General features: G+C 41.2%; 1 protein-coding gene and 1 long non-coding RNA gene across 2 annotated transcripts; one reads left to right on the forward strand and one right to left on the reverse strand.

Moving 5' to 3' along the window:
* Positions 1 to 495: 495 nt before the first annotated feature.
* CCDC66 (coiled-coil domain containing 66) lies at positions 496 to 23,082 on the reverse strand. Its single transcript, XM_059480292.1, has 19 exons — positions 23,017 to 23,082; positions 21,988 to 22,052; positions 21,221 to 21,243; positions 19,953 to 20,370; positions 18,974 to 19,109; positions 18,700 to 18,803; positions 17,643 to 17,761; positions 16,710 to 16,883; positions 15,796 to 15,927; positions 13,036 to 13,286; positions 12,593 to 12,677; positions 11,636 to 11,797; positions 10,106 to 10,253; positions 9,554 to 9,676; positions 8,604 to 9,082; positions 7,580 to 7,617; positions 7,090 to 7,346; positions 5,789 to 5,916; positions 496 to 886 (listed from the first exon to the last, which is right to left on the reverse strand). Exons 1-19 carry the CDS (start codon positions 23,025 to 23,027, stop codon positions 806 to 808), a joined length of 2,934 nt encoding a protein of 977 aa, XP_059336275.1. The 5' UTR covers positions 23,028 to 23,082; the 3' UTR covers positions 496 to 805.
* LOC132078246 (uncharacterized) lies at positions 14,248 to 16,987 on the forward strand. Its single transcript, XR_009419237.1, has 2 exons — positions 14,248 to 14,318; positions 16,697 to 16,987. It is a non-coding gene; the product is annotated as an uncharacterized LOC132078246 (long non-coding RNA).
* Positions 23,083 to 24,104: the final 1,022 nt, after the last annotated feature.

Genomic DNA, 24,104 nt, shown 5'->3' on the forward strand with positions numbered 1-24,104 from the left:
CCTCAGGCTGTCCCAACTCCTGTGTCTAGGGGAATTCCTGTTTGTAATTTGATTTTAGTGCTTTTCTCTGGGATGTGCTGTTTGGTACCAGGTGAGTGTTTGAAACCACATAACTCTGAATCCACAAAATTAGTTGGGAGAAAATTATTGGTGAAAAAGGGCAGTTCTTAAAAAACAAGCAAAACCCATAGACTTTTGCCTGAAGTTGATTCTTTCCATCTATAAAGAGTGGATTGATTTATTCAAGATAAGAACCAATACCAGAGTAGTGTAAAACTTCTTACCCTTCCCCCAAGCATGGCAAGTAATTTTTCTGAAAAAGAATTCCCTTTTATCAATTAATTGTACCAGGTTGTGTGATGAACTGTGGTCTTATAATCTGGGACTACTCGAGTTGGTGTTCACAATATAAGGCTGAAAGGTGGCAGAATATTGAAATGCAGGCAGTTTTGTATAGTTTAAAATACCAACAAAGATAACTAAAGTCATTCAGAATACATCTTAATATTTTTATTTATCGAAATTCACACACTGAGTTCTACAAAAACCCATGTAACAGTTTACTTCCATGTTTTTGGTGGTTTATATTAAATTGACCCTTGTATTCAAGTAGCATGAAAACCATTCTAAATAGACAAACCATGATGAGTCTAAATTATCTTCAATATAAAATGTAGCATGATCCTGTAGTCTATCAAAATTCTCATAATTTAATTTTCATAAAAAAGCTAGAGGTGGTTTGTAATTAATTACAGTAGCAAAGTGCATTTTCATATTAAGGATTCAGAACATTCATATGCACCTCTCAGAACGGTGGCATGAAGTTCTCTTGAGCTACAGTGGGAATCAGAGTGTTCTCCAACTCCTTCTGCTTCTGCAGGAGGCCCTGAAATAAATACAAATGTCACTGTTCTGTCTTCTCGTGCAGCCTGAACCAGTGTATGTGGGGGCCTGAACACGTGTGTTGTTATGGAGAGAGTCCCTGTTAAGAGCTAGGTATGGTAAGATCTGTGTGGGTCTGAGTTACTCCAGAGGAGCCACAGCTGTGAAGTCCAGCTGGGCAGCAGCTGTAGCTCGTGAAGGTAACTGGAATAAACTGGAATAAACAGGGGTGGGTTGAGAGCCCAGGAGGAGCCCCTCAGAAGACAGGAAGAGCTTTGCTGCAGAGAGGAACAGCTTGGTAGAAAACCAGTGAGAAGGTATGGACTTTAGGAATATAAGGTAACAACAGTATGGGACTTGAGAAATATGAACTACAATAATATGATTGCAACAAATGTAGCATCATTGTTTTTAACTATGAAACAATTTCCTTGTTAAGGCCTAATGGTTTTTAAGTTCAGAAAAAACAGTAAAGCCTCAGAGCCTCAGGGAAGAGGGAACTTGTACAGCAGCCCTTGATGTGTGACTGGAGTGGAAGCCAGGCCAGTTTCCAGGGATGACCATGCAGAGGAAAAAAGGACTTTTCCACTGTATGAAATGGGACTTTCTCATCCCTTTGTGCACTGTCTCTGCATTTGCAGTATTGTAGTGAATTCCTGAATGAAGCAGAACCCAAAACCCTGATGGGCATTGGCTTTCAGCCTTAACACAAACAATTCCCTTCAGAGCAAGGGCAGCAGGGCCACTGGAACCAGAGCAGTGTCTGACATTTCAGGAGGCACAGAGAACTGCCAAAAGGTTCAAGGTTCCTGCTGTGTCAATGGTTCTTGTAAGTACTGATGATGGAGAAACCCTGTCACAAAAACCCTCCTGGAAATGTATCCCTGTCTGTCAGGTCATACATGATAGAACTATAACAAGTATATGAATAAATTAGTTTTTTTTACTGTAATTAACAGGATCATATATATTGATACATCTGGCTCCTTGCCCTCCATCTATTTTAGACTTGACAGAAATAATTTGATACCATAGAAGTTTGGTTTTTTAAAAAAGAAAAGGTAATTATTTCTCTCAGGAGTTCCAAGGCCTTTCTCAAAGATAAGAGTTACAGGCTGCTGGCACAGCTCAGTACAGACCTAATGCAAGGCAGCAGCTCCTGCAGAAATTGAGGCACAGATTCCTGGTGGAACCAAAGGAAAGGCAGCAAAGCAGCCTGCAAGGCTTCACTTTGGCTCCCTCTAAAGCAGCAGCTGCCTACTTTCAATCACTTGATGAATTGCTTTCTAATTAATCAACAGGATCTGCTTATTTCTATTAATGGGTCACTGTTTTCAGTCTCTGTGTCAATAATTAGTATTTTTGCAGAGCATTTTTTGCATTTATAAGCATGTCACAAAACCAAGTTATAAAATAAACTGTCCTAAATAAACCAAGAGCTGAGGAACAAATAACCCTGAGAGCTGGCAGCTGAGTGTTTGTCACAAGGGTTGCTCAGGTACTGGGAAGGCTCTCAGCAATGGGAAATAGCTCCCCAGAGAGCCGTGGGGTGTGTCCCCACCCAGCCATTGTCACCTGCAGCCCTTGGCAGAGCTGCTGCCTCAGGAACAATGGGGTTCTCAGGTGGTACTGACCCGAGGGCAAGTCCTCTTTCTTAAACTTTGTCCCTTCTTTTTCACAAATAATTCACTTTGCTCAGCTTATCCACTGACTTTTGATTTCAGTGAGCAAAGAGTCTGTTGCTAGCTCCTATACCTGCTGTGACCCGAGGCACAGGAAGAGATTTGCTGTCTTGTAGCAAATGCAGTGACAGACTCACCCTCCCTCCTCTTTCCCTGGGTCAGCCAGTCCCACCGGGCTCTGCACCAGCCCAGCTGCATTCATCACTGCCTCAGTGGGGAGCTCAAAGACTAAAGACTGGTTGAAATTATGTGACTATTATGTGAATTTCCCCAAACAAAATAATGGCTAAATACGTTGTAAACACAGGTATTGATATAGTCTGAAACTATACAGCCACTCTATGTATATATAAATGCAGAAGAGCAAGACTAGACAATCTTCTGAAACAGAAAACTCAGCTTTTTGTATATCAGACAAAATCCTGCACTATTCATGCTTTCTCAGGGAAACAACTGAAGCAAAACAGGTGTCATCTGTACATCAGGAGGAGTACAATGCTTTGGTATAGAAGGTGTACTGAAATGGAACAGCTCGTGTCCTAAATGCCTTCTGCAGCTGGCAGGGTATTCAAAAAGGAACTCTACATGTTTTAAGTTACCTCTCTTGCAGAACCAAGATCCACTGAAAGACTAACCTGTTACTTTTTAGCCACTGCAAAACTGAATGTAAGTTCACATGGCTTCTCTGAGCTTGCCAACTTTAACCTGTTTACATAACCAGGGTTTTGTAGCCTCAGCAAGCACAGGGATCAAGCTGTACCTTGAATCTGGCTTCAACAAAATGCCACTGGTAAGTGAAGTGAAATACAGAACATGGAGTTGTCTCAGCAAGGTGAGGGGCTGAGGGGCTCCTGCAAACTGTAACTGCTTCCCAAGGAGGGACCTACCCTGTGCTAGGAGTGATAACTGCAACTGCTTCCCAAACAAGGACCAGCTGAAAGTGATAAGAGGAAAACTCCCCAAGTACCAGCAGAAAACTGAAGATGTAAGGTCACAGGTTCTGCTAGAACAGATATGGAGCTAGAGTGTAATCAGTGAAATAGGCAGAGGTGGCCCATGAGTCTAACATGCAGATCTCTGTGTCATAAAGGAAGATGTAGTTATTTGTGTTAGATTGGAATGGTGTGTTGTATTTGTGAGGTGAAGATAAGAAAACCACAAGTTCTGTAAGGCCCCAAGCCCCAGATCTGGGACTCCAAGGTAAGTAAGTGGCAGGGATTGGTGGCAGGGATTGGTGTCAGGTTTGTATAAAAGCTGGTGTGAGATGAACAATGTTGGGATGTGCAGATGGGTGTGCTGACCCCTGCATGCCCCTGGCACCAGTAAAGGTCTCTTTACTTTGCAGTACCTGCTGTGGAGGAGATTCCTTTGGATCAGAAGCCAAAATGCTTCAAAGCTGTAGATATTTAACAAAGATGTTAATGAGCAGTGGGGAAGACCAGATCCAGTGAAACCAATGTAGAAGCTGTTAGAAACTGGCAGCCTTTCAGTTGGCTCACAACTTGTCTTACTGACCTGGGGACAGTCATGAGCCTTTTATTTCACAAGGAGTTTACCTACTGCTGAAGCACTGTGGGTATGTTAAAAATGGCTCTGTAGTAGTTGGCTTTTGCTACAATTTATTTGCTTTAATTAATAAATTGTAATTGTTTGCAAATAATTATTGAAAGTTTTAAACTGCTTTTAAAATTATTTGTTATAATTTGTGGGCAGTGTGACAGGAAAAGCAAGGTTTTCACAAGATGTAAGTGGGCTTGTGAAAGATGCATTTTAAGATATGCTGGCTATTGCAAAATGTACATGTAAGACAGCATCAAGTGGAGAGCAAAGATCCTAGAAGCAAAACTGCCAAGCCTGAAAGTGGCATCCAGGGACCACCCTAGGCTGCTGACATCTGCAACTATTGAACTGTGCAAATGCTGCAAAAATTTGAAGCAACACTGTAGTCAATGAGCTCAAAATAAATGTGCAGGCACTTGAGGAAGTAATGCAACTGTAACAGTATGAAGGACTGTGAGCTGAGGAAATGGGTGTGTCACAAGCTTTGCCATGCACCCTGACCTGTAACTTTTGCTTTATAATTATCCCTTATTATCATTTATTCAAACTCTTAAAAATTTAGGAGGAGGCTTTGTTTCTCACAGTGTACATGGCAGTGCTTCTGTCTTTCTAAAGCACAAGAGGTAATCAATAGCCTCAACTACTGTTAATTTTGTTGTGCTTCACTGTCAGATTTTCTGCTCTTTGATTATTTATGAAATTTTCCTCCCTGAAGGCAGAGAAAAATCCTGTTGCTAGCAATAAGGTGCATTTAGTTTGGACCTATTCAGAAGCAAGGGAAGATACTGGTACATGTTTATTTTCAGATTCTTCACAATGAAAAGGCAAGCCTGAAATCAATATTTTTTTGTCTTGCAGGTCTGTCAAGCCACTTGGAAGCATAAAAGAGAAGCATAAAAGAAGCTCATGTGCATGTCCAGACCTGTGGCTTCAGAGGCTGTGGCCACACCTTGCTGCCAACAGGGGCAGGATCCAATTCACTCAGGCTCTGATAAGCATTGCCATTATCAGTGCCTGGCTACAGAGAGAGTGCACACAAACACACACAGCCTGAGCTCAGGAGCTCCTGTGTCTGTGCCATCAAGCTCATTTTCATTTGCTTTTCAGAAAACCTGGCTGGTTGACAAATCCCGACTTTGCTTTTTACATGTTAACTAGTAGCAGCTGTCTTGGAAGGATTTTCTAAGTTTTCATACTTCCAATTTGCAAATTCCAGTCTTTTTCCAGGCCTGACACGAGACCACCCCACCAACCCCACTGTTCTGTCCTAACCTGGGAACAGCAGAGAGGAAACCTCATTAACAAGGTTCTGTTGTGTTAAAACTCTGTTCTTTTGAAACTGATACATTCTTTATAAATAGCTCTAACCATAGAAACCTGGCCACCAAACAAAGTAATTTCTCTTGGTTTCAAGTTTGCTCAGGCACTTCACTGTTTCATAGCTCATTTAAGGACTAAGGAGTCCAGACTCTCTCTCTAAGGACTGTCCAAAGATGGAAGCAACAGGTGAAAAACAAAATTAGTAAAATGGAACAAAAGTAGAGGACAGGGCCCAAAATATAAATCAAATGATGGAAATAGAATTAAAGATAATGATGTAGTAATTTTTACTTCAGTGTATATATATACACACACACAGAGTTAGCCAATAAATTTCTGCTTACCTGCCGTAATTTTGACAATCCTTTGAGAATTTCTTGTTGTCTCTCTCTGATTGTAACTGCATCAGGATTTAGAAGAGGATCTCTAACATGATCTGAGCTAAAAATCTGTCGTGGCATTTGGTAAGAATCTAAAAGTAAATATGTATCAAATCAGTTAATAAAACACTTTATTAATTTTCTTTTATTTTTGAAGCAGCAGATTTTGAAAGTTTATGAAAATCAGGGGTTGGTTGCTATTGAGATTATAATCTCTATTTTTAGGTCAAACAACACTTAGATTCCTAAACTCCAATCTCTCTACAGTAAAGCAAGAAAGTGCAGTCATACTTCATGAAAGGTAAACAAACAAAATATTGATAACATATTTTTTAAAACTTTGTGGATTGATTTTTTTAATACCTGTGGTAAATAGGTATGATTTGTGCTGACAAAATTGAAACAGTAATCAATATTGATACAGTAATTAATATTTGGGAATAATAAAAGAGTTAAAAGGTGTAATGCCAAGAAAGAAAGGGAGAGGAGGGATTCCAACACCTCCCCCCCCCCTTCCTTTCCTGCACATGTTCAAGGCAGGAAAAAGCAAGAGATAACTGTTACTAAAAATTAACAGAACGAAAGGAAAATCTGGTTGGGTCCCAGGAAAATGCTAATTATATGAGATTGATTGCTTTGATGCTTAAATATAATATTATCTTATGTTATGTTAGTTTTGGCTTACATCATACTGGCTTAGTGCACATGTGTAACCCAAAGGTGAATTAAAGGACATCGAGGAAGAGGAGATGCCTTCATCAGTGACGACCCCCAAAGAGTGGTGGGGCATGTGTGCTAAAGGTGGTGATGAGGGCAGAGGTAGAAGTGTGAGGAATGGAACATGGGAGGAGATGGCATTGACACATGGCATAAAAGGGGAATGTTAGCTTGGCAAGCTCGTACGAGAGGTGGCAGGGCTCCAAGGACCCTGCACGGTTATTTTTGCTTCTGCACTATTACTGGAACCAAATTATCCCTTATTTTAACCAAATTATATTGTCACTATTTAAAGTGTATCCAATTTTATATATTTTATATAAGCTCTTCAATTAAAATTGCTGCTACCTTTAGTATTGTTTGGTTTTTTTGATGATGGGATAATTGGGCAAATCCAACACACCGAATAGCGTTTGGCTGCCCAGCCTTTCTGTGCACTGCTGCGACACAGAGAGGTTGCTGCACAGTGCAATAGGCAGCAAACGCGGGGCTGGCTAAAGCAGCAGCGCTGCAGGGCGAGGCTCCTGCTCTCCCCGGGGCTGCCGTACCGTGGGTGTGGTGAGTCGAGGGCCGGCTCGGCGGTGCCTCCGGGGGCAGGCAGAAAACCTCCCGGGTGCGCACGTAGGGCACGAAGCGCGCCCAGGGCGGGCTGGAGCGGGCGGCGGGGGAGCTGCTGCGCTGCGGGGCTGCCCGGGCGTCCTGCTCCCTTCCACCCCGCTCCTCCGCGACGTGAGGAGCCTGCATCTGCCTTTGCTGTGCTTGCAGTAATCTGTTCCTAACTGCTGGAACAGGTGGCGATTCAGATCTGTATGGAACAACTGAAGTTAGAAAAAAGCTCAATGTGATTTTCTCAAATAAGAGAAACTAAGAATCTTTGAAGGACAAGATTTTTGTTTATTTATTCTGCTTTTATACCTGAGATCTTATGTCTTTAATAATAGACAATTAGATATATCTAAATTCTTTAAAAAAATCAGTAAAGCACAAGCATTTCAATAATGTATTCCTACATTTCATTAATGCAAAGCATTGACATACCTTTCTTCATTCAAGTGATTCTTATGAAATTTTTCTTCCTACGAGAAAACAAAAAAAGTCAAAAGTAAAACAAAAAATCTCCATGTTTTTTATATTAAAAGCTTTGATTTTTCAGAGAAATTTTGTTCTGAAATTCCAAAAGGACTTGTTTGACCTAGGTTCAGGAGAAAGGTATTGATCAAAGATTTGCATTTAAGAGACTTGTAGTGCCCATGAAATAAATCAACAAATTACAGGAGGACTTGCTCCAATTTTCTGAATTTAGAAGCTCTAAGCACTATCAAAAATATTATGTGTATTCTCCTGTCCTTGGAACACAGGAATTTATAAACTTGAAAGGTTCAATCCAAGATATTAAAGGTCCAGTTTTGTTATTTGAATGTGTGAGAGAGTGAGGTGTTTATGCATACAGAGTGAACAAGTTATGGATACAGAGAGAGGGCAAGAGAGAAGCTAAAAATATATTTGATAGTATTTTCTTCAAAAGACTTTTTTTGATAGTATTTTCTTCAAAAGACTTTTTTCCATCCACAAGCTCTACTGATACAGTGCTTACTGCAAATGGAAAGTGACTCCACTAAGAAGGATGCATTTCTGTGGCAGTGGAGTGCATCCTCAGTAATCCATATTCTTTGCAGAAATAAACATTGTTTTCTTGAGCAGGTGCTGCTGTACCTCACCTGTCAGCACAACACAATGACTGGACAAAAAAGAGCAAGTCAGTGATGTCACTGTGTCCTGCACACTGCTTGCATTTAAGCTCTGTTTACATCATGAATCAGTGTTAGTAAGCAAATGAAAAGGAATCAACACTTTGGGAGACTGAAAGAACAGTAAAATCTCAGTCACAAAATCTGAGTCTGTTCTCCTGCTCCTGATGAACAACAGAGTGCTGACATAAGGATGAGCAATAGCAGAATTTCACTGCTCCAGTTACGTAACTGAACTCCCACCCAGGTAAAACTGTGAGGAACAAGAGTTTTAAAAACAGACCATTGTTCTCAGAGGGCAGACAGTGACCCACCTTTCTGCCTCTGTGGCCCTTCCTCTTCCCAGCTGTCTCTTCCCGGGGTGAGGCAGACCTGGCTGAGTGCCCTCCCCTCCTCGCACTCAGCTGCCCGGGGCTGTTCCTTTCCAGCAGCTGCAGCAGCTCCATTTGCCGGCGCACCTTGTTCTCCTCCCTCTGTCTCTGCAGAGCTTTGGGGTACCTTTCTGAGGCTGGAATGTATCTTTTCCCAGGCTTGTTTATGTTCCAGTCAGGTCTTTTGCTGTATTTTTCTGAAGATTTAATGTGCCTTTCTTTTCTTGCATACTGCTCATATAGATCACTGTAAATACCACCAGTCCCTTTTCCTGGAAGTTTATTTTTATCCATATAATGCATTTCCTTCTGGTATTTTTTGCTGTTAGACATTTCTTTATATTCTATGGAAATATCAGGTGATTCACAACATGCAGTTCTTTCCTCAGCTGACTCTGTGTATGCTGAAGTATTAAAGCAATCTAAAAAAAATAAATTGTATTTTAACTCCAGGTCTGAGCCATTCAAATTACTTGGTTGACTTTTGTATATGTATCAATCTACTACTACTTATTTTATGTTTAAAATGGTTGCTACAGTTTTATAATGCTTTTTTTTATTCTTTTTTTTCTATGGAAGACAGGACCTGTAGAAGTAAACCCAGTGAGGAAGGGATAAAACACAGAAGACTGGAGAACCAAAAAAATTTGGACCTACGTGGCTTGTGACCCTAAGCTGACACAGTATTCCAGACTATGGGATTTGTAACTGGTAAGTAACAACTATACAGAAGTATCATTTATTTAGAAGAATAAATAGTGATAACACTGTGACACACTAACATGACTGTGTCAGTGCAAGCATTTCTTTCCAGCTCTGTTCCCTGTGAGTGTCAGTGATGTGGCTCAGTGTGACAACTCCCCCTCAGAGTAGCTGCGCTGTGGGCTCTGTACCTGTCTGCACGGCCGTGTCCTTCCGAGGGGAGCCCTGCAGCCCAGGGGGGCTCTCCACACCTGCAGGGAAATCAGGACTTGCTGCTGAAATGCCAGAATTACAGTTGTCAAACTCTGCATCACCTGAAAAGGGGTAGAGTTGTTCCATTTAGTAACCCACGTTCAATTTAAACTATGCTGCAGAGTTATCAGACTGTTGTGGTTTAGAGCTCAAAGCAATACTGAGAACTGTGATGCAAATGCCAATGATCTTCCTTTTCCACTGGAAATCTGACAGCACACGGGTCTGAATATTCCTGTGCATTCCTGCCAATAGCTCTGCATTTCTTCCTTTATGTAATACAGTATTTGAAACTTACTAAAACACAATATTCTCCACAGAAGTTAACACTTAGATTTATTTGAAAGGTAAAGAAATTGTAATGAAATTTGGTTTGTGACCCAAATTCAGACAGGGAAACAAAAACCAAAAAAACCCCACCCCAATCCCAGAAACAACTTGGGTTCAACCACCAAAAGAACAGGGAAACTGAGTGTGAGATTTATACTTGCCACCACCAAGACTGTTCTGAAGTTCTGAAATGTCATGTGCCTTCTGAGCCAAGGCTGGAATGTGCTGGTCTTGTTTTGATCCCTGGGCCAATTCCTGAGCTTTCTCCATTGTCTGATAAAGCTCTTTGGCTTTAAGAGTTGCAAGTTCCTTTCATGAAAAAAGGTAAATATGTAATTATTTGAGAATAAAGTCAATTGGATTATTTAATGACCATATAATCCTCAAGGTTTATATGTAATTTTATTTAGGGAAAGTATTTTTTTTCAAAACTAAAACTAGTTAAGTATAGTACGTAACCTATAATTTCTGTGATTATAAGTTCAGAACTTCTGCTGTACTAATGAAAGATCTTCAGTCTTAGCATTAAAAAATGAGCATTTATTTCCCTTCTGATAAATTCCTCTTTTTCCAGATGCCATCTGATGTCAGCCATCTGTGACTTCCTGTAACATGTGCTTTAATGAAATGAATGGAGCCCAAATAAAAGTAATAAATCCCATCTTACTCCTACTTGCACAGCAAGGAGCCAGTAAAAGCTCCCCAGCAAATGTCAGGGGGTTACAGCTCCCTGACTCAGTGGGTTCAAGGTGCAGCAGACTGGGCCAAGGAAAATCTCATTTCCCAACTGTAGTTAGCAGCTGACCCCACTCCCTCCTGCTTTTGCAGTTGGAAAGAACAACTGGTGCTGTGACACCAAAGGAGCTGAGCAATTACAGAGGATGACTCTCCCCATGTTGAACCAGTCTGTTCAAGCATCTACAGGCAGATGCCACACAATTCCTTCCAGAAAATGCAGAGAAATCAGCAATCCACATTTCTGCAGGCTCTGGAGAAGACAGTTTCTGGAATCACCTTGTCTTATGACACCATGGAATCTGCTACTGTTCCAAAGAGGAGGCAAACAGTAATAGCTCTGCTGTTCCAAAAGGAAGAATGAAACATCAGACCAAGTGTTTAACCTTCCACAGGGGTTAAAAGAGAAACAGAAATTCAAAATATGTATTTACCAAAGGTAAAAACCTACCTTTGGTTTAACTTTTATATGAAAGCACTGTGTAAAGCTCAGCAACAGCTATGCAGGGGAAAGATGGAGAACCTGACTGACTTTTAAAATGTCTTTTTCAGACTATATTCTAAGAAGTCTTGAATTCAGACTGAAAGCACATTCACTTGGATGAACTTCATGTAACTGAAGCACCTTAAAAGCATCAAGTTACCAATAACAAGAACTGGACCACATCCTTCGAGGTATTTTTTAATTTTAAATTTGTATTTTAAAATGGATGTTTCTGCATTATTTACAACTACATTTCTGGTTTTGCCAGTTCTTATAATTTCTCTTCCTGAAAAGGCCCTTCTTCAAAAAACCAATCTGGCTTATTCTTGTATGGTGTTGTATATTTATTAAGAAACTCTACATTTTTGATAGTTTCAATTCTCAAAATGATGAGCAAAATTTTGCAAGTGAGGAACAAGAACTATTTTCCTCAAAACTCAGGCTATCTGCACTAAGATAATGCAAACCCCACCTCCTTTTGTTTTTGTTTTAGCATTTCTTCTTCAAACTGTTTCTGCAGTTGTGCTTTTTCTCGTGCCAGGCGCAGCTCTTCCTGTTGCTCTTCCCATTTTCTCTGCTCTTCCTCCAGTTGTTTCTGCTTCCGTTTTTCTTCCACCTGAGCCATTATTGCTTTCTGGCAGGATCCGGAAAAAAAGGACAAAGTAAAAGATACAGCATTAACATATTGTAAGGTATTTATTAATGTATTTTTGTATATGTGTAGGATTGGATTTGGACAAGTGAAAAAAAAAAAAATCTGAAGATAATTTATTTCAAACACTCCTGGTTTTGTTTCTGGAAAACCACCAGCCCAATTGAGCAGTCTGAAATACTCAGACAGAAAAAAGGAGCTTTTTATGTTTTAGAAAATACTTTTTTTTTCTTGTAAAGAGATGAAGGTCTGATTTTCACCTTATTGGTGAAAAAGCTCCTGGTAATCCAGGAGTTTGATTCAGCAGAGTAACAGTGTGATCAGAACAGTCTCTACATTTATATTGAGACTTCTTCACACTGTGCTAGAGACACACATTGTTAGGGTGCCACAGAGGTCAGTTAAATGTTAGTGAACTAGATAAAAAACTAAAGGTTCATGGAGTGAGAATCTGTAAATATCAGATTTCTCCTCCTTATAACAGTGCAGACTGAAGGCAAATGCACACAAACCTGCTAGAGCTCTAAGTATTGAACTGTACCTTTTTTTGAGGCAGGAATTCAGTAACAGAAGTGCAATAATCTTGTGCAAATATTGAAAGAGAATTGTATAGTCTGACTGAAGGAAATACTGCCAAACAATGCACATGTCATCTGAAGTGTAAAAGTCAAGTGCCTCCCTGGGTTCTGGTATTAAATCTCATGCTTTATTCATGAGACATTACCTTTCATCCTCTCTGTTACTAAACAAGTGTGAGGCTGTAACACCCAAGTGTACCTGATGCTCCAGCTGCTTCTGCTGCCTCCTGTCCCTCTCCTCAAGCTGGGCAGGGTCCAGCAGAGCCGTCATGGAACGGAGGAAACTGAACAGAGGGACATGTCAATGGTTCTAATCATGAGAAAATAGTCCTTAAGCCTTCCTTAATTAGAATCAGTTAGGTTGCATTTTCATATTGAGGTTATTCTGTTAATTATAAGTTAATATATAAATTAATTAATAGATTACCAAATCCTTTTCATTAAGGAACTACGTAAGGCTATTTGCAGTAAATTTCATTAGTAAACATTGGCAGCACTTGTGTCTTTCAACAGTGAAATAACAGATATTTGAAAAAAAAAAGCCAAATGTATGTAAAGGATTTTTTTCTTTTTTTTTTTTTCTGGGGAGGTACCATAAATGTACAGGCTAGGAAAACAATTACCCTTACAAAGCTCACTCACCTGACTCTCTGACTTTGTTCCAAAGCACCATTTTTAGCAGCTTTTTCTGCAGTTCCCATCTGTAAGGGCATGAGGTTTCCTAAAGCTGCAGGGGACAAAGGGTGAATGAAAGCAGTCGGGTCCTTGGGGTCAGGTGACAAGGAAAGACTTTCAGGCTTTCTGTGCATTCCATTTAAGGGGTGTTGTGCATTAGCACTGAAGTGGTTCTTAAAAGAATCAAAATGCATTTCCCATCTGTCATGCTCTTCTGCCTAAACAAGTACCAAGCAACAACAACAAAAAACAACAAAAAAGAGAGAGAGAAAAAAAAAAAAGAAAAAGGAAAAGCATTCAGTTACACTGTGTCTATAAAGTGGTTAAAAAAACAGACAGTACGCATTTTGTACACCAGGAACATCTGAAAAGCTACCATGCAGACAGCAGTTAATTCCTTAAGTGAGAAGACAATTAAAAATTCCTTAAGTGAGAAGACAATTAAAATGCAAGTCAAATCACAGATTATAATGCTGATCCATACCTGTGATAGTATAGGGATAAAGTGTTTCTAAAATCATGGGATATTCAGGGGAGTTGGAAAGAAAGGTTGGGCCTGGAAGGCCCTGGGAAGATGTTCAACTTTACTGGATTATGTGAAACTGCACCTGTATAATCATTTAATGACTATGATAAATGATATGATTGTTGCATGATAAATGATGACTGTTAAACGTGATGATTGTTTGGTAATTGGATATAATTATTGTTTAATCGTAACAGGAATCATGAGAAATGATGTTTGGGGAGTTTGATGGAAATTACAAGAATCCATGCTTGGATGAGATCAACATATGCAATAGAACAATGTAAGTTTAACAATTAATGTGTAGTTATATAAGGATCAGGTATAAAAACATGTTCATCCCAAACCCGTGTTGGAGTCAGATTTGGGTCTGTACACCTGACACCCAGAGCTCTTCAATAAAAGCACCTGCAAATAATCATTCTGTGATTGTGTTCCTGAGCACTAACACCTGGTCAGCACAAACACACTGCTACTTCATTTTCATGAAGAAAAGGAAAAGGTGACTCCCTGGTGCCTGTAGCCCTCCTTCCACAGCACACCAACCCAATTAACAAGGCAGCTAATGAGGGAACATATCCCAGCTGTGTTCCCTTCACAGTTAAAAACTCGGTTTACAAAGGAAGCCTGATCCCCTCAGCAACTCAGGAAAAGACAAGACTTGTGTTGTGTGCAGGTCTGTAACCACCCTAGCAGCAAGGCTGGCTTTGGGGAGTAAAGAAAGGTAAGATTATTTTCTTCCATATTCTCTGGAAAAGTGCTTGCTTTAAACTTTTTTATAGCTGCACGACTCTGTATGTGTATTAAAATAAGTATTTCTAGAAACAGGATTTTGCTGTCACTGTGACACCTTGTACTTGGTTTCTCTTTTCTCACCTCCTGTAGTCTACACAAATTTTCTGTTTCCAAAGTGTCTAGCCATGGTCTCTACACCACCTTGCAAACCCAAGTGCTTCTACATGCAGTGGAAAAGAGAAAGAAACTACTACTGTTAGAAACAATATAACTTATACACTTTTATTTTGTCACTTAAGTTAGGCTTGACTTGACTTGGCCTTAGGGAAAGGAATTTTCTTGAGGTTTTTAGGAGATGTAGCATTACCCTAAGGAGATGGGCTCAACATAGTAGCTGACTAGGAGCAGCCCAAAGATACCAAAAAGATAAAAGGCCATCAACGGAACATCAACAAAACATTAGTGGCCATCTAAAAAACATTTACTCTCAGATGCTGCCTTTGGCAGAACTGGAGACATCTGGTAAGAATGAAAATCTAATTAACACCGGAGGCAAGGAGATTAAAGTCCAGTGGGAAACTGACTATTGGGGTTTGTTCAACTCTAGCCCAATTAACTTAAAAGCAGTGCATCCCTATGGGTTTTGACTGTAAAGTTTGGGGCAAAATCCTGCAAAAACATGTGTTTGGAACATTTTCCTTGGCCAGAAAACAAAGTAATGCCTGATTCTCTCTCACTTCAAATATAGTGAAAGAGGGTTTTGTTTTCTCCTTGATTTTTGGTCATGCTGCCACTGTCTCCATCCCTGCAGCAAGCCCTCTAACACACCAGACACTGAAATACTGACCAGCCACTGGCTCAATGTGAGTGCATCCTTATGGTGAAAACCTAGACATGCTGCACAAAATTCCATCTTTGTTGCTGTTAGCATTCAGAAACACATAATCACAAGAGTGATTATATGCAGGTGCTTTTATTGAAGAGCTCTGGGTGTTAGGGGTACAAACCCAAATCTGACCCCCCACATGGGTTTGGGATGAACATGTTTTTATATTCTATCATTATATAACTTTCATGTTAATTATTAAACTTATATTGTTCTATTGCATACATAGATTTCATCCAAGCATGGGCTCCTCGTGGTCCCCCTCAAACTTCTAACATAGTTTCTCATGATTCTTCCTAAGATTAAACAATAATTATGTTTAATTACTGAACAATCATCACATCTAACAATTATATCATTTATCATATACTGCTTACGCAGGTGCAATTTCACATGATCTGGCAAACACAAAGCCCAACATTTTCAGAGTCTATTTTTAACATTTTTCCAGGGCCCCACTAAGTCTAGCTTCTTTCTAATTCCCTGAATTTTATGGTTTTAAAACCATTTACTATATTGCTACTTCCCTAATTTCATTTTTTATTTCTTAAAAATAAAGACTTCTCTAAACCACAGATACCTTTGATAAATTAAGTTTTTCTTCTAATTTTCGTAATTTAGCTTCTTCCTTCTGCTTGTCCAACTCTTCAAGCCACTTCTTCCGTTGCTCATGTTTCAGAGCACTAAAAGGTCGCTCCTGTGGCATAGCTTCCTGAAATAAGATAACTGCTAGTTATTCTACAAAAAATTAAGTATCTTCTCTAGCTACGTAATAAGGACTTGGCAGAAGGCTCTGCCTTCAGTGGGTGAGCAAAACTGGGCCTTTCTCTAGCACAGTAAAAGGATGTAACTTTGTAACTGTAGCAAGTATCTGACTGCTAATAGAAAGATGAATTCTGAATATTACTCTAACTTGAACTCCAGAAAACTCTACTTATTTGTATCATGAACAGAAATCCCTTTTTCTTCCTGTGGTTCACTGCTCAGTCTGTGTTCCAGGCAGATTCAGCACCACAATCTAATTAGCAGTGATCTGTCTGAAATTAAGGAGCTGCCATCTTCATTCTTCTGTTTCTGCTTAAGGGATCTCTGTACTATTTAACAAGCTCCAGTGGCACTGAGAACTTCCAATGCCATGTGACAAAAACTCTCCTCAATCTCTGCTTACCAGCCATAATTTAAGATCTACTTCTTGAACCTTCTGCCATCAATATAATTTATTTTATATAGGTTCCCACTTCTCTGTTTCTTCTGCACATACTTCAAAACTAATTAACACTGCATGTCACATCTCTAGTACTGTTCTTCATATCAGCCTGGAAGGAAGTGTTGTCTTCAAAGCATTGATATTTCGGTAAACAATCATTCATTCAAAGTTATTTATGCACAGCAAAAAGGTCTAAGGAATTCTCCTGGTTTAAAAGAACTTATTGAGACATACATTTGCTGTTAATAAATAAGTAAAACTACCCTGCATACAGGTGAAGATCTTACCCTGAAAGGCAAGGCTGTGCAAGTGCCAGCTGGGAAGTCAGAAGGAGTGGAATCAGAAGACTGCCCAGCTGGAGCTCTTGGAACATTCAGTGCAGCTCCATCAGCCTCTGTGGCTAAAGCAGCTGTACAGGCAGAGTTCTCAGTGCCATGAAGTGAGTCAGCTGGAAGCACTGTCTGCAAACAAAGGGACCATTTTAAGACTTACTCAGTTCACCTGTTTTGTTTGTTAACAAAATTATACTTCTAGAAGATGCTGTTCATTAAAGCCTCAGCCCAAATTTGTAACTAAGCATTATTTATCCACTATTTATCAATTATGCAGATTTAAACAAATTCTTATAGGACAGAGTGAAAACCTTGCTAGGAATGCTGAATGTGCCACAAAAAAGTGCAAGCTGCTTTTGCTGAAAGAAATGATAGCAGATACAACCCTAACTTCTGTTTAAGAGCAATAATTTTCACTGGAGAAGTCTCTTGTGAGTATAATGCATTTATCTAACACACTGGTTTCATAATTACAGCTTTTAAAAAAGCTAGATGTCATACTGGCTGTGCTCATTATGTAAGCAAGCAAATATATGTGACAGCTCATGAACAATGTATACAATTATATAGCCAGGAATTACATTTGAGACTATTCCCCCTAACAGAACAAGAAAAGATTTGTACTTTTTAGTCAGGAATCCAAATGGAGGCACAGGAAAGGGTTGTTCCTGCTCTAAAGATCTTAAGCTGAAAAGTTATGACCTGGAGCAACAAATCAGTGTGGAGCAGGGAGCTGCAGCAATTCATGCCCTGAGAAGGCTTAAAGCAGCACCAATATTGGATTCTAGAGAATTTGTACAGAAAATAAAATCTTCTACGAATCAGAAGTTAAACTGTTCTGCAACAGTGCTGTGGAAACTGTGTTCTTTTGTTTATAGACAGTCTTACCTGGTCTGGGTCAGGTGTTTCCATTTTAGGGGTTTTCTTACTGCCAAGGTTTGCCCAGAAATAACCCACCTCACCCTCCAGAGTTTCTTTCAGCTTCTTCTTCAGTGCTACCTGTTCATCTTAAACAAAATCAGGCTCTTACTAGAGTTCCTATTGCAAACATTTAACAGTTTTTAAAAAATAAAAAAAGCAATGCATGTCTTCCCTGTCACTTGGACTGTGAAATGGGCACAAGAGTTGTCACCCATCAGTCTGACCAACCCCTCAGGACCTTGCTCTTAAGAGCAAAGTGGGCATCTGCCCAGGGATGCAGAGGTAAGTGAGGAGTCTCTCTGGGGACACTAAAAAACACTGGAGTAACAATTTCCCAGGGAAAACTAGCAAATAACCAAGTATATGAACTCTCTCAGTTTTGTTACACCAGTCTTGAGCTACTTTAGTATTATGAAAACCAACAGAGCCATAATGGAAGCTACTGACAATGCAGAATTAAACCTTGAAACCAAATGGTCCAAATCCAATTTCAAACCAAAACACAGCACTTGTCCATGTGAATCAGAAAAAGCTTAATTTGCCAGAGAGAATTTAGTACTGTATTGAGCAGTTTTTGTTTCCTCCAGAGATTTCCCTTGATTGGTGATGGGGCTGGACTGGAAACACTCTGGAGTTCAAACTGCAATTTCATACACTCAGTCATGATTGTAGATGCTGTTCCCATTAAAAACCAAATGAATTTTTTAATGATAATGGCTGTCAATTACTGTCAGAATGTGACAAAACTGCTGGCATGTAGCACCTAAAATACAAAGTATAACAATATATTTGAGATAATATTTAACTGGCAAAGAAGTGTTTCTTGCAAGAATTTATAATCTTTGGATAAACTTTTGAAATTCAAGAATCTTAACCTGTCTTGGAGACTTATAAGTTACTTTTCAATTTGTAGCAACTGTACTGATCTAGGTAAATTTAAAAGGGCATAAGGAATACCATATTTCTTGGCATGCTGAGTGTAATGAAAGATATATCAAAAATGTATTTTATACATCATAAATACCTAATTCCTTCTTCCATTGGGCCTTTTTAAGTTCCAATAAGGCTTTCTCCCCTTCTCTTTCACCCAAGGTACTAAACAAGTCAGCAGGTTTCCATGAATCCTTTCTAGAGAAAAGGAAGGAGGGGGAAGATTTTTATCTAGAAAGCTGATGTGTTAAAATTTTAGAGGTAACTTTTAAATTAGTATTTATAAAAGATATTTGTTATTAAGAACATGGGATATGAACCTTTATTGGAGACACATTTTTTGTACACAGTAATACAAATATACCTACATAACATTCTGTCCTGGCTGTGGATGTGCTTCTTGTTTCCTGCCTGAATCAGAGTTTGCTTCATGTGGAACTGGGGACACTTCACAATCTTTCTGGAGTGATGCTATAACATTTTCCTCTGATGCCTCATTAGTAGCTGTGGTAGAACATAAATATATAAAAATGTATATATAGCCACTAAACTTGCTTCAGCTTTGAGTAAATACTCTGAGAGCAGCAGAAGCTTGCAGATTCCCCCCAATTTAACAAAAGTGGTTTCAGCCCTGCTTATATTGTTAAGGCATGTAAGTTAGACTGTCACAGGGTATTTTTAAAATGCTAGATGTAGTAATCACTTATTCTTGGAAAGTGCTCAGAGTTGGGACTCTAATTAATTGCAGGATGTCTTATTCTTGGTGCCAAAGCTGAACTGCTGCACACACTCACCAACAGGAGGAAGGATGCATTAAAGGAAGATAAGCAACAGTTCTTACACTTCTGAGTGTGAGAACTGGGGAGGGGAAAAGAAAAATACTATTCACTACTGTTAGTTCAGTTAGGCTAAGAGAGACAAATCCAACTCTGGCCACAGGAAAATGGCAGAACTGCTCTTGAGACACAGAGGAAGGCCTGAACTCCTCACAAGCCAGAAGGGCCTTTCTCCTTGGGCAGTGGTACAGTGCAGTTCTGTGTTTTTCCCCCCAGTGTAAAATGGTTTTTATTTTGCATGGAACCGTGAAAATGCTTCTTGCTGGTTTGCTCTTCAAAATATTGGAAATGTAACAAACAATCTTTTTTACTGTGATAATTCTGAAATGCTTGGCTCTCACAGTAACAATGTCACATTCATAATGGCAAATGGTATTTTGTCTGAGACCATCCTACCTAAGTGGAACATCTCTACAATGTGCAAATAACCTGAAATTATCAACTCCAAGTTAAGGTTTCCCATTTTGCTCTGTTTCCATGGAACAAATGCATCCAATGCCTGGTATCTTACCCATTTCCTCTTGCTTTTCATTATGAGCCTCAGAGATGCTTTTTCCTTCTTTAACAATCATCAAAATCTGTTGAAGCTGTGCTTGTGTTAAACACACCAAGCTTTTTAAGTCTTCAGCTGATACATGTGGGGCTTGAGGTTTGTGTTTAGTTTTTTTCACAATACTAGGATCCTCTGAATCAGGATATCTGTTTGTCTTATCTCTTTGGAAAATCAAAGAGTAACTTTTAGTTGTGGCTTCATGTGAGGAGTGTTTATTAACTTGCAGTTTTTCACCTTTTGTCATTGATAAACTTGATTCACTCCTTGGTTTTGTTAAGTTTTCCTGCTTGATACAAGCATTTTGTGTTGGCCTCAAGATGAGTCCAGTGTGCTTTATTCTCAATGCCTGTTTAGGTGCTCTGGCTTTATTACCCATCTGTTAAAGCAAAAAGATTTCACCATCTATTAAATATGGAAAAAAATTGTATTTGTAACAAATGAAAACAAGATTGAAGCATCAAGGAAAGTAAGTGTCATTTTTCTTTTCTGTTCCATCAGTAGAAACTCTGTATAAGCTAATGAAACATCTTCACAAATACCAGGAAAACTTTGGAAGAGGACACAGCACCTGAATTTGAGTATTTCAAAATGACAGTATGAATAATAACTTTATGTAGCCTGACATTTGAAAGAATTAACAAGCATTATTTCTACTTTACTTTGGTGTTTCTGAATGGGAACCTGGCTCCACATAGGTACCTGTTCTCATCACACAGCCAGCAGTATTTCAGTCCTCATTCTGCCATTCTGAACTAAGTTTTATTCTTTCCACGGTCCTTGGTGCAAACTTGTAATTATTTCCTGTCTATTGGGACCTTTTGCTGCTTTCTATCCTTCCCAAACCCACCCCATTGCAGTTTACTCAGAGACAGCCTGTATGACAAAACCTGAAATTAAACACACATCAGATCTCTATTTTACCAGAATTCCTTTAAGGGCTCTGAAAGTTCTGATTTAGATGATTATTCCCTCTGCTGCTCTAACTTCTTGGCCAAGGAAACTAATGCATTTTGAAAGGTAAAAATAGTCACAAGACTTTGTATTCATCCTTTTGAACAGCTCTTATAAACCTGAGAAATAACAGAATATCTCAAGTTAAAAGATACTAGTAAGCACATATTTCTCTTTCATAAATACAATTGTTTCCAAGTATTTATACAGTTCAATTTCTCAAATTTTCTGTTAACAAATAGTGAATTTGTGTGTTCTAAAAATTTTACACTTACCTTCATGGCAGGCTTTGATTTATCTTTTGGGAAACAAACACAAACATATGAAAGTATTTAATAACAACTTGTCCCTGAAAAACAATCTTGAGAAATTAGTAAAACATTATATTCATCTGATTTTTGTAAATCAGGGGGAAAATACTTTTCCCATGCCATCTGCCCTGACTATGCAGAACAGTTAGGAAAAGTAGACTTGTACAGAAATGTATGTCTGACAAAGCTGGAGTTTATTGCAGAGACATATGTCTGACAAATCACACAAATAGAATTTATTAATGCTTATTCAGGAAAATAATTATCTCAGATGGTAGTAGTGAGATTTGGCCTAAATAAACTGCGTACTGAAATTTAAAAATGTTTACCACAAATACTGAAGCTGCCTTAAAAACATGATTGTAATGATGTCATGCTGTGCAAATTAAACTGTTTTTAATCCTCTTTTATCCTGGCAAGTAACCTGCTATAAAGTTACAGGAATTACCATCAAGTTATGCCAGTTGATACACAATAGCACTTAACTTTTTATTTTAATGCCAAGCTAAGCAGTGGAGACTGTTTGCCAGCTGTTCCCTGGTGCACAGACTACTCAGAATTCATCATCAACCTACTGCTGAGAATCGAGCTGCTGAGAGGGAGGACTTATAAATAACAATGCACAAACATGCTTCCTAATCTCAAAAATATTTCAGGAAAGCTGGGCTTTATGTCTCTTGGATATTAGGTTTAACTTCAAGAAGCTTTAAAGATTAAATCAAAAAAAATACCAGAAGAAGCTAAAATTAGCCTAGGCTTTCCATCCAGCACTTCAGTTTCGAGCTTCAGTCCATCGCTGCAAAACGAGAGAGAGAGAGAGAGAGAGGAATCTGAAATATGAAGTAATCTGATAATGGTAAGAATTGAACATTCATAACAAGAACAATTGCTGTTGTTCCAGATGGCCCTTCACATCCCAAGCCCTCTTTTGAGAAGTTACTTAAAACAAAGAAATCAGCATGTCTTGAAGAAGGTGTAGTTTTATTGATACTGAAAAAACGACTAGAGCTTTGCTTGTTGCAAAGCAGATCTTTAACACTAAAGGTGCCACTCAATATCGTTATACAGTGCAATTTAATGATTCAACAACATAAATAACAAATTGCTACCCAAGCCTCCTGGAAGGCCAGCGCTGATCACAAAGCAGGGCTGTATTCTGGAAAGAGCCTTTGGTTGTGCTTCCATGCACAACAATTCACCTTTGCAAGCGGAACAAGCGCTGTTAGAAGCGTTTGGGAGCAGAGAAAAACGTGGCAGCGTCAATTCCCAGCTGCCTTCCTTTACTCCGTGCGCTGGGACAATCCAACGTGACCATAAGCGCTCCAAATACCGCTTTATCCTCACATTTCATTATAAAACGTTAACAATGAAGAAACCTAGGGCAGTTCGGGCTCGCACGCAGCTTTGTGAGGGGCACCTCAGAACGGGGCACTGCGGTGAGGGAAGCGCGCAGTGCCGGGGGTGCGGGATGCTCCAACGCACCGCCCCGCGGGGCTCGCAGCCTGGGCACCGCTCCCGGGCACCGCACCCCGGCCCCGCTTCCGGAACCCGTCCCGAGGCCCTCCCACGGGAAGGGTCGCTGGCCCCGGCCCTGTCCCGCAGATCGCTCCTGCTCCCTCAGCCGCACGGCACTGCGCGTCCCGGCGCGGAAGCAATGCGTTCCGCCGGGCTGGGCCCGTCCCTCTCCGAACAGCCGCGTCCCGCGGGGAGCGCGTCCCGTCCCGCCCGGCCCGTTACGCCCGGTCCCGCTCGCTCCTTACCCCAGGTTCATGGCGCTGCCCGGCGGCCGCGGAGCTCCGCGGAGCACCGAGCATCGCCCGCCCTCAGCTCCGCGCCCCGCTGAAGGAGCCGCGCGCCGATTGGCTGCCCGCGGAGTGCCCCCACCAATGGGCACCCGCAGCACTGCGGGGCGGCGCGGCCGGGAGTGCTGGGAGATGGAGTCCAGCACAGCCCCGGGCCCGGAGCGCCGGGGATGGGTCCGATGGAGTCCCGGACAGCCCCAGGGAGCGCCGGGGACGGGTCCGATGGAGTCCCGGACAGCCCCAGGGAGCGCCGGGGACGGGTCCGATGGAGTCCCGGACAGCCGCAGGGAGCGCCGGGGACGGGTCCGATGGAGTCCCGGACAGCCCCAGGGAGCGCCGGGGACGGGTCCGATGGAGTCCCGGACAGCCCCAGGGAGCGCCGGGGACGGGTCCGATGGAGTCCCGGACAGCCCCAGGGAGCGCGGGGGACGGGTCCGATGGAGTCCCGGACAGCCCCAGGGAGCGCGGGGGACGGGTCATGCACTTGCCTGTGCCGGGAGATGGGGGGGTCTCAGCCCGGCCGAGGGTGCGAAGCAATTGCCGGGCGATTATCCCCGGCCTCGAGCAGCTGTGGAGGAAGGAGGGGAAGCAGTGGAAGCAGGGGAACGAGGGGCGGGCAGGGACAGGAGATCGGTGTGGGGAGGGTTCGAGCCGGCCGCTGGCTCCGGAGTGGCCGCGCTGCGCGGAAGGGCGCCAGCTGCTCGCTCGCATTTTCATTTCATTTAATTTCATTGTATTGCATTGTATTGCACTGCATTTCAGTTTTCTTTATTGATTTATTTTCTGGTGTGGTTTGGGCAAAGCGGACGAGCTAGGAGAGAGGCGAGAGGCTGAAGGGGGAGGCTGAGGGCGGCACGGCGCTCTCGGGTGTCCGGGCACTGCGGGGGGAGCGGCGGCTGCACGGTCCCGTCCGGAGAGGAGAGAGGGGCAGGGAAGGGAGAGCCGGGGCAGCCGAGCTGGGAGAGCCGGGACACGGCCCCCGGGACACTGCCCGGGGGGCACTGCCCGAGGGAAGGTGCCCGAGGCCGGAGCGGAGGCCGGGAGCT

The sequence above is a fragment of the Ammospiza nelsoni genome, chromosome 11, assembly GCF_027579445.1.
Source record: "Ammospiza nelsoni isolate bAmmNel1 chromosome 11, bAmmNel1.pri, whole genome shotgun sequence".
In the NCBI taxonomy this organism is placed as follows: Eukaryota; Metazoa; Chordata; class Aves; order Passeriformes; family Passerellidae; genus Ammospiza; species Ammospiza nelsoni.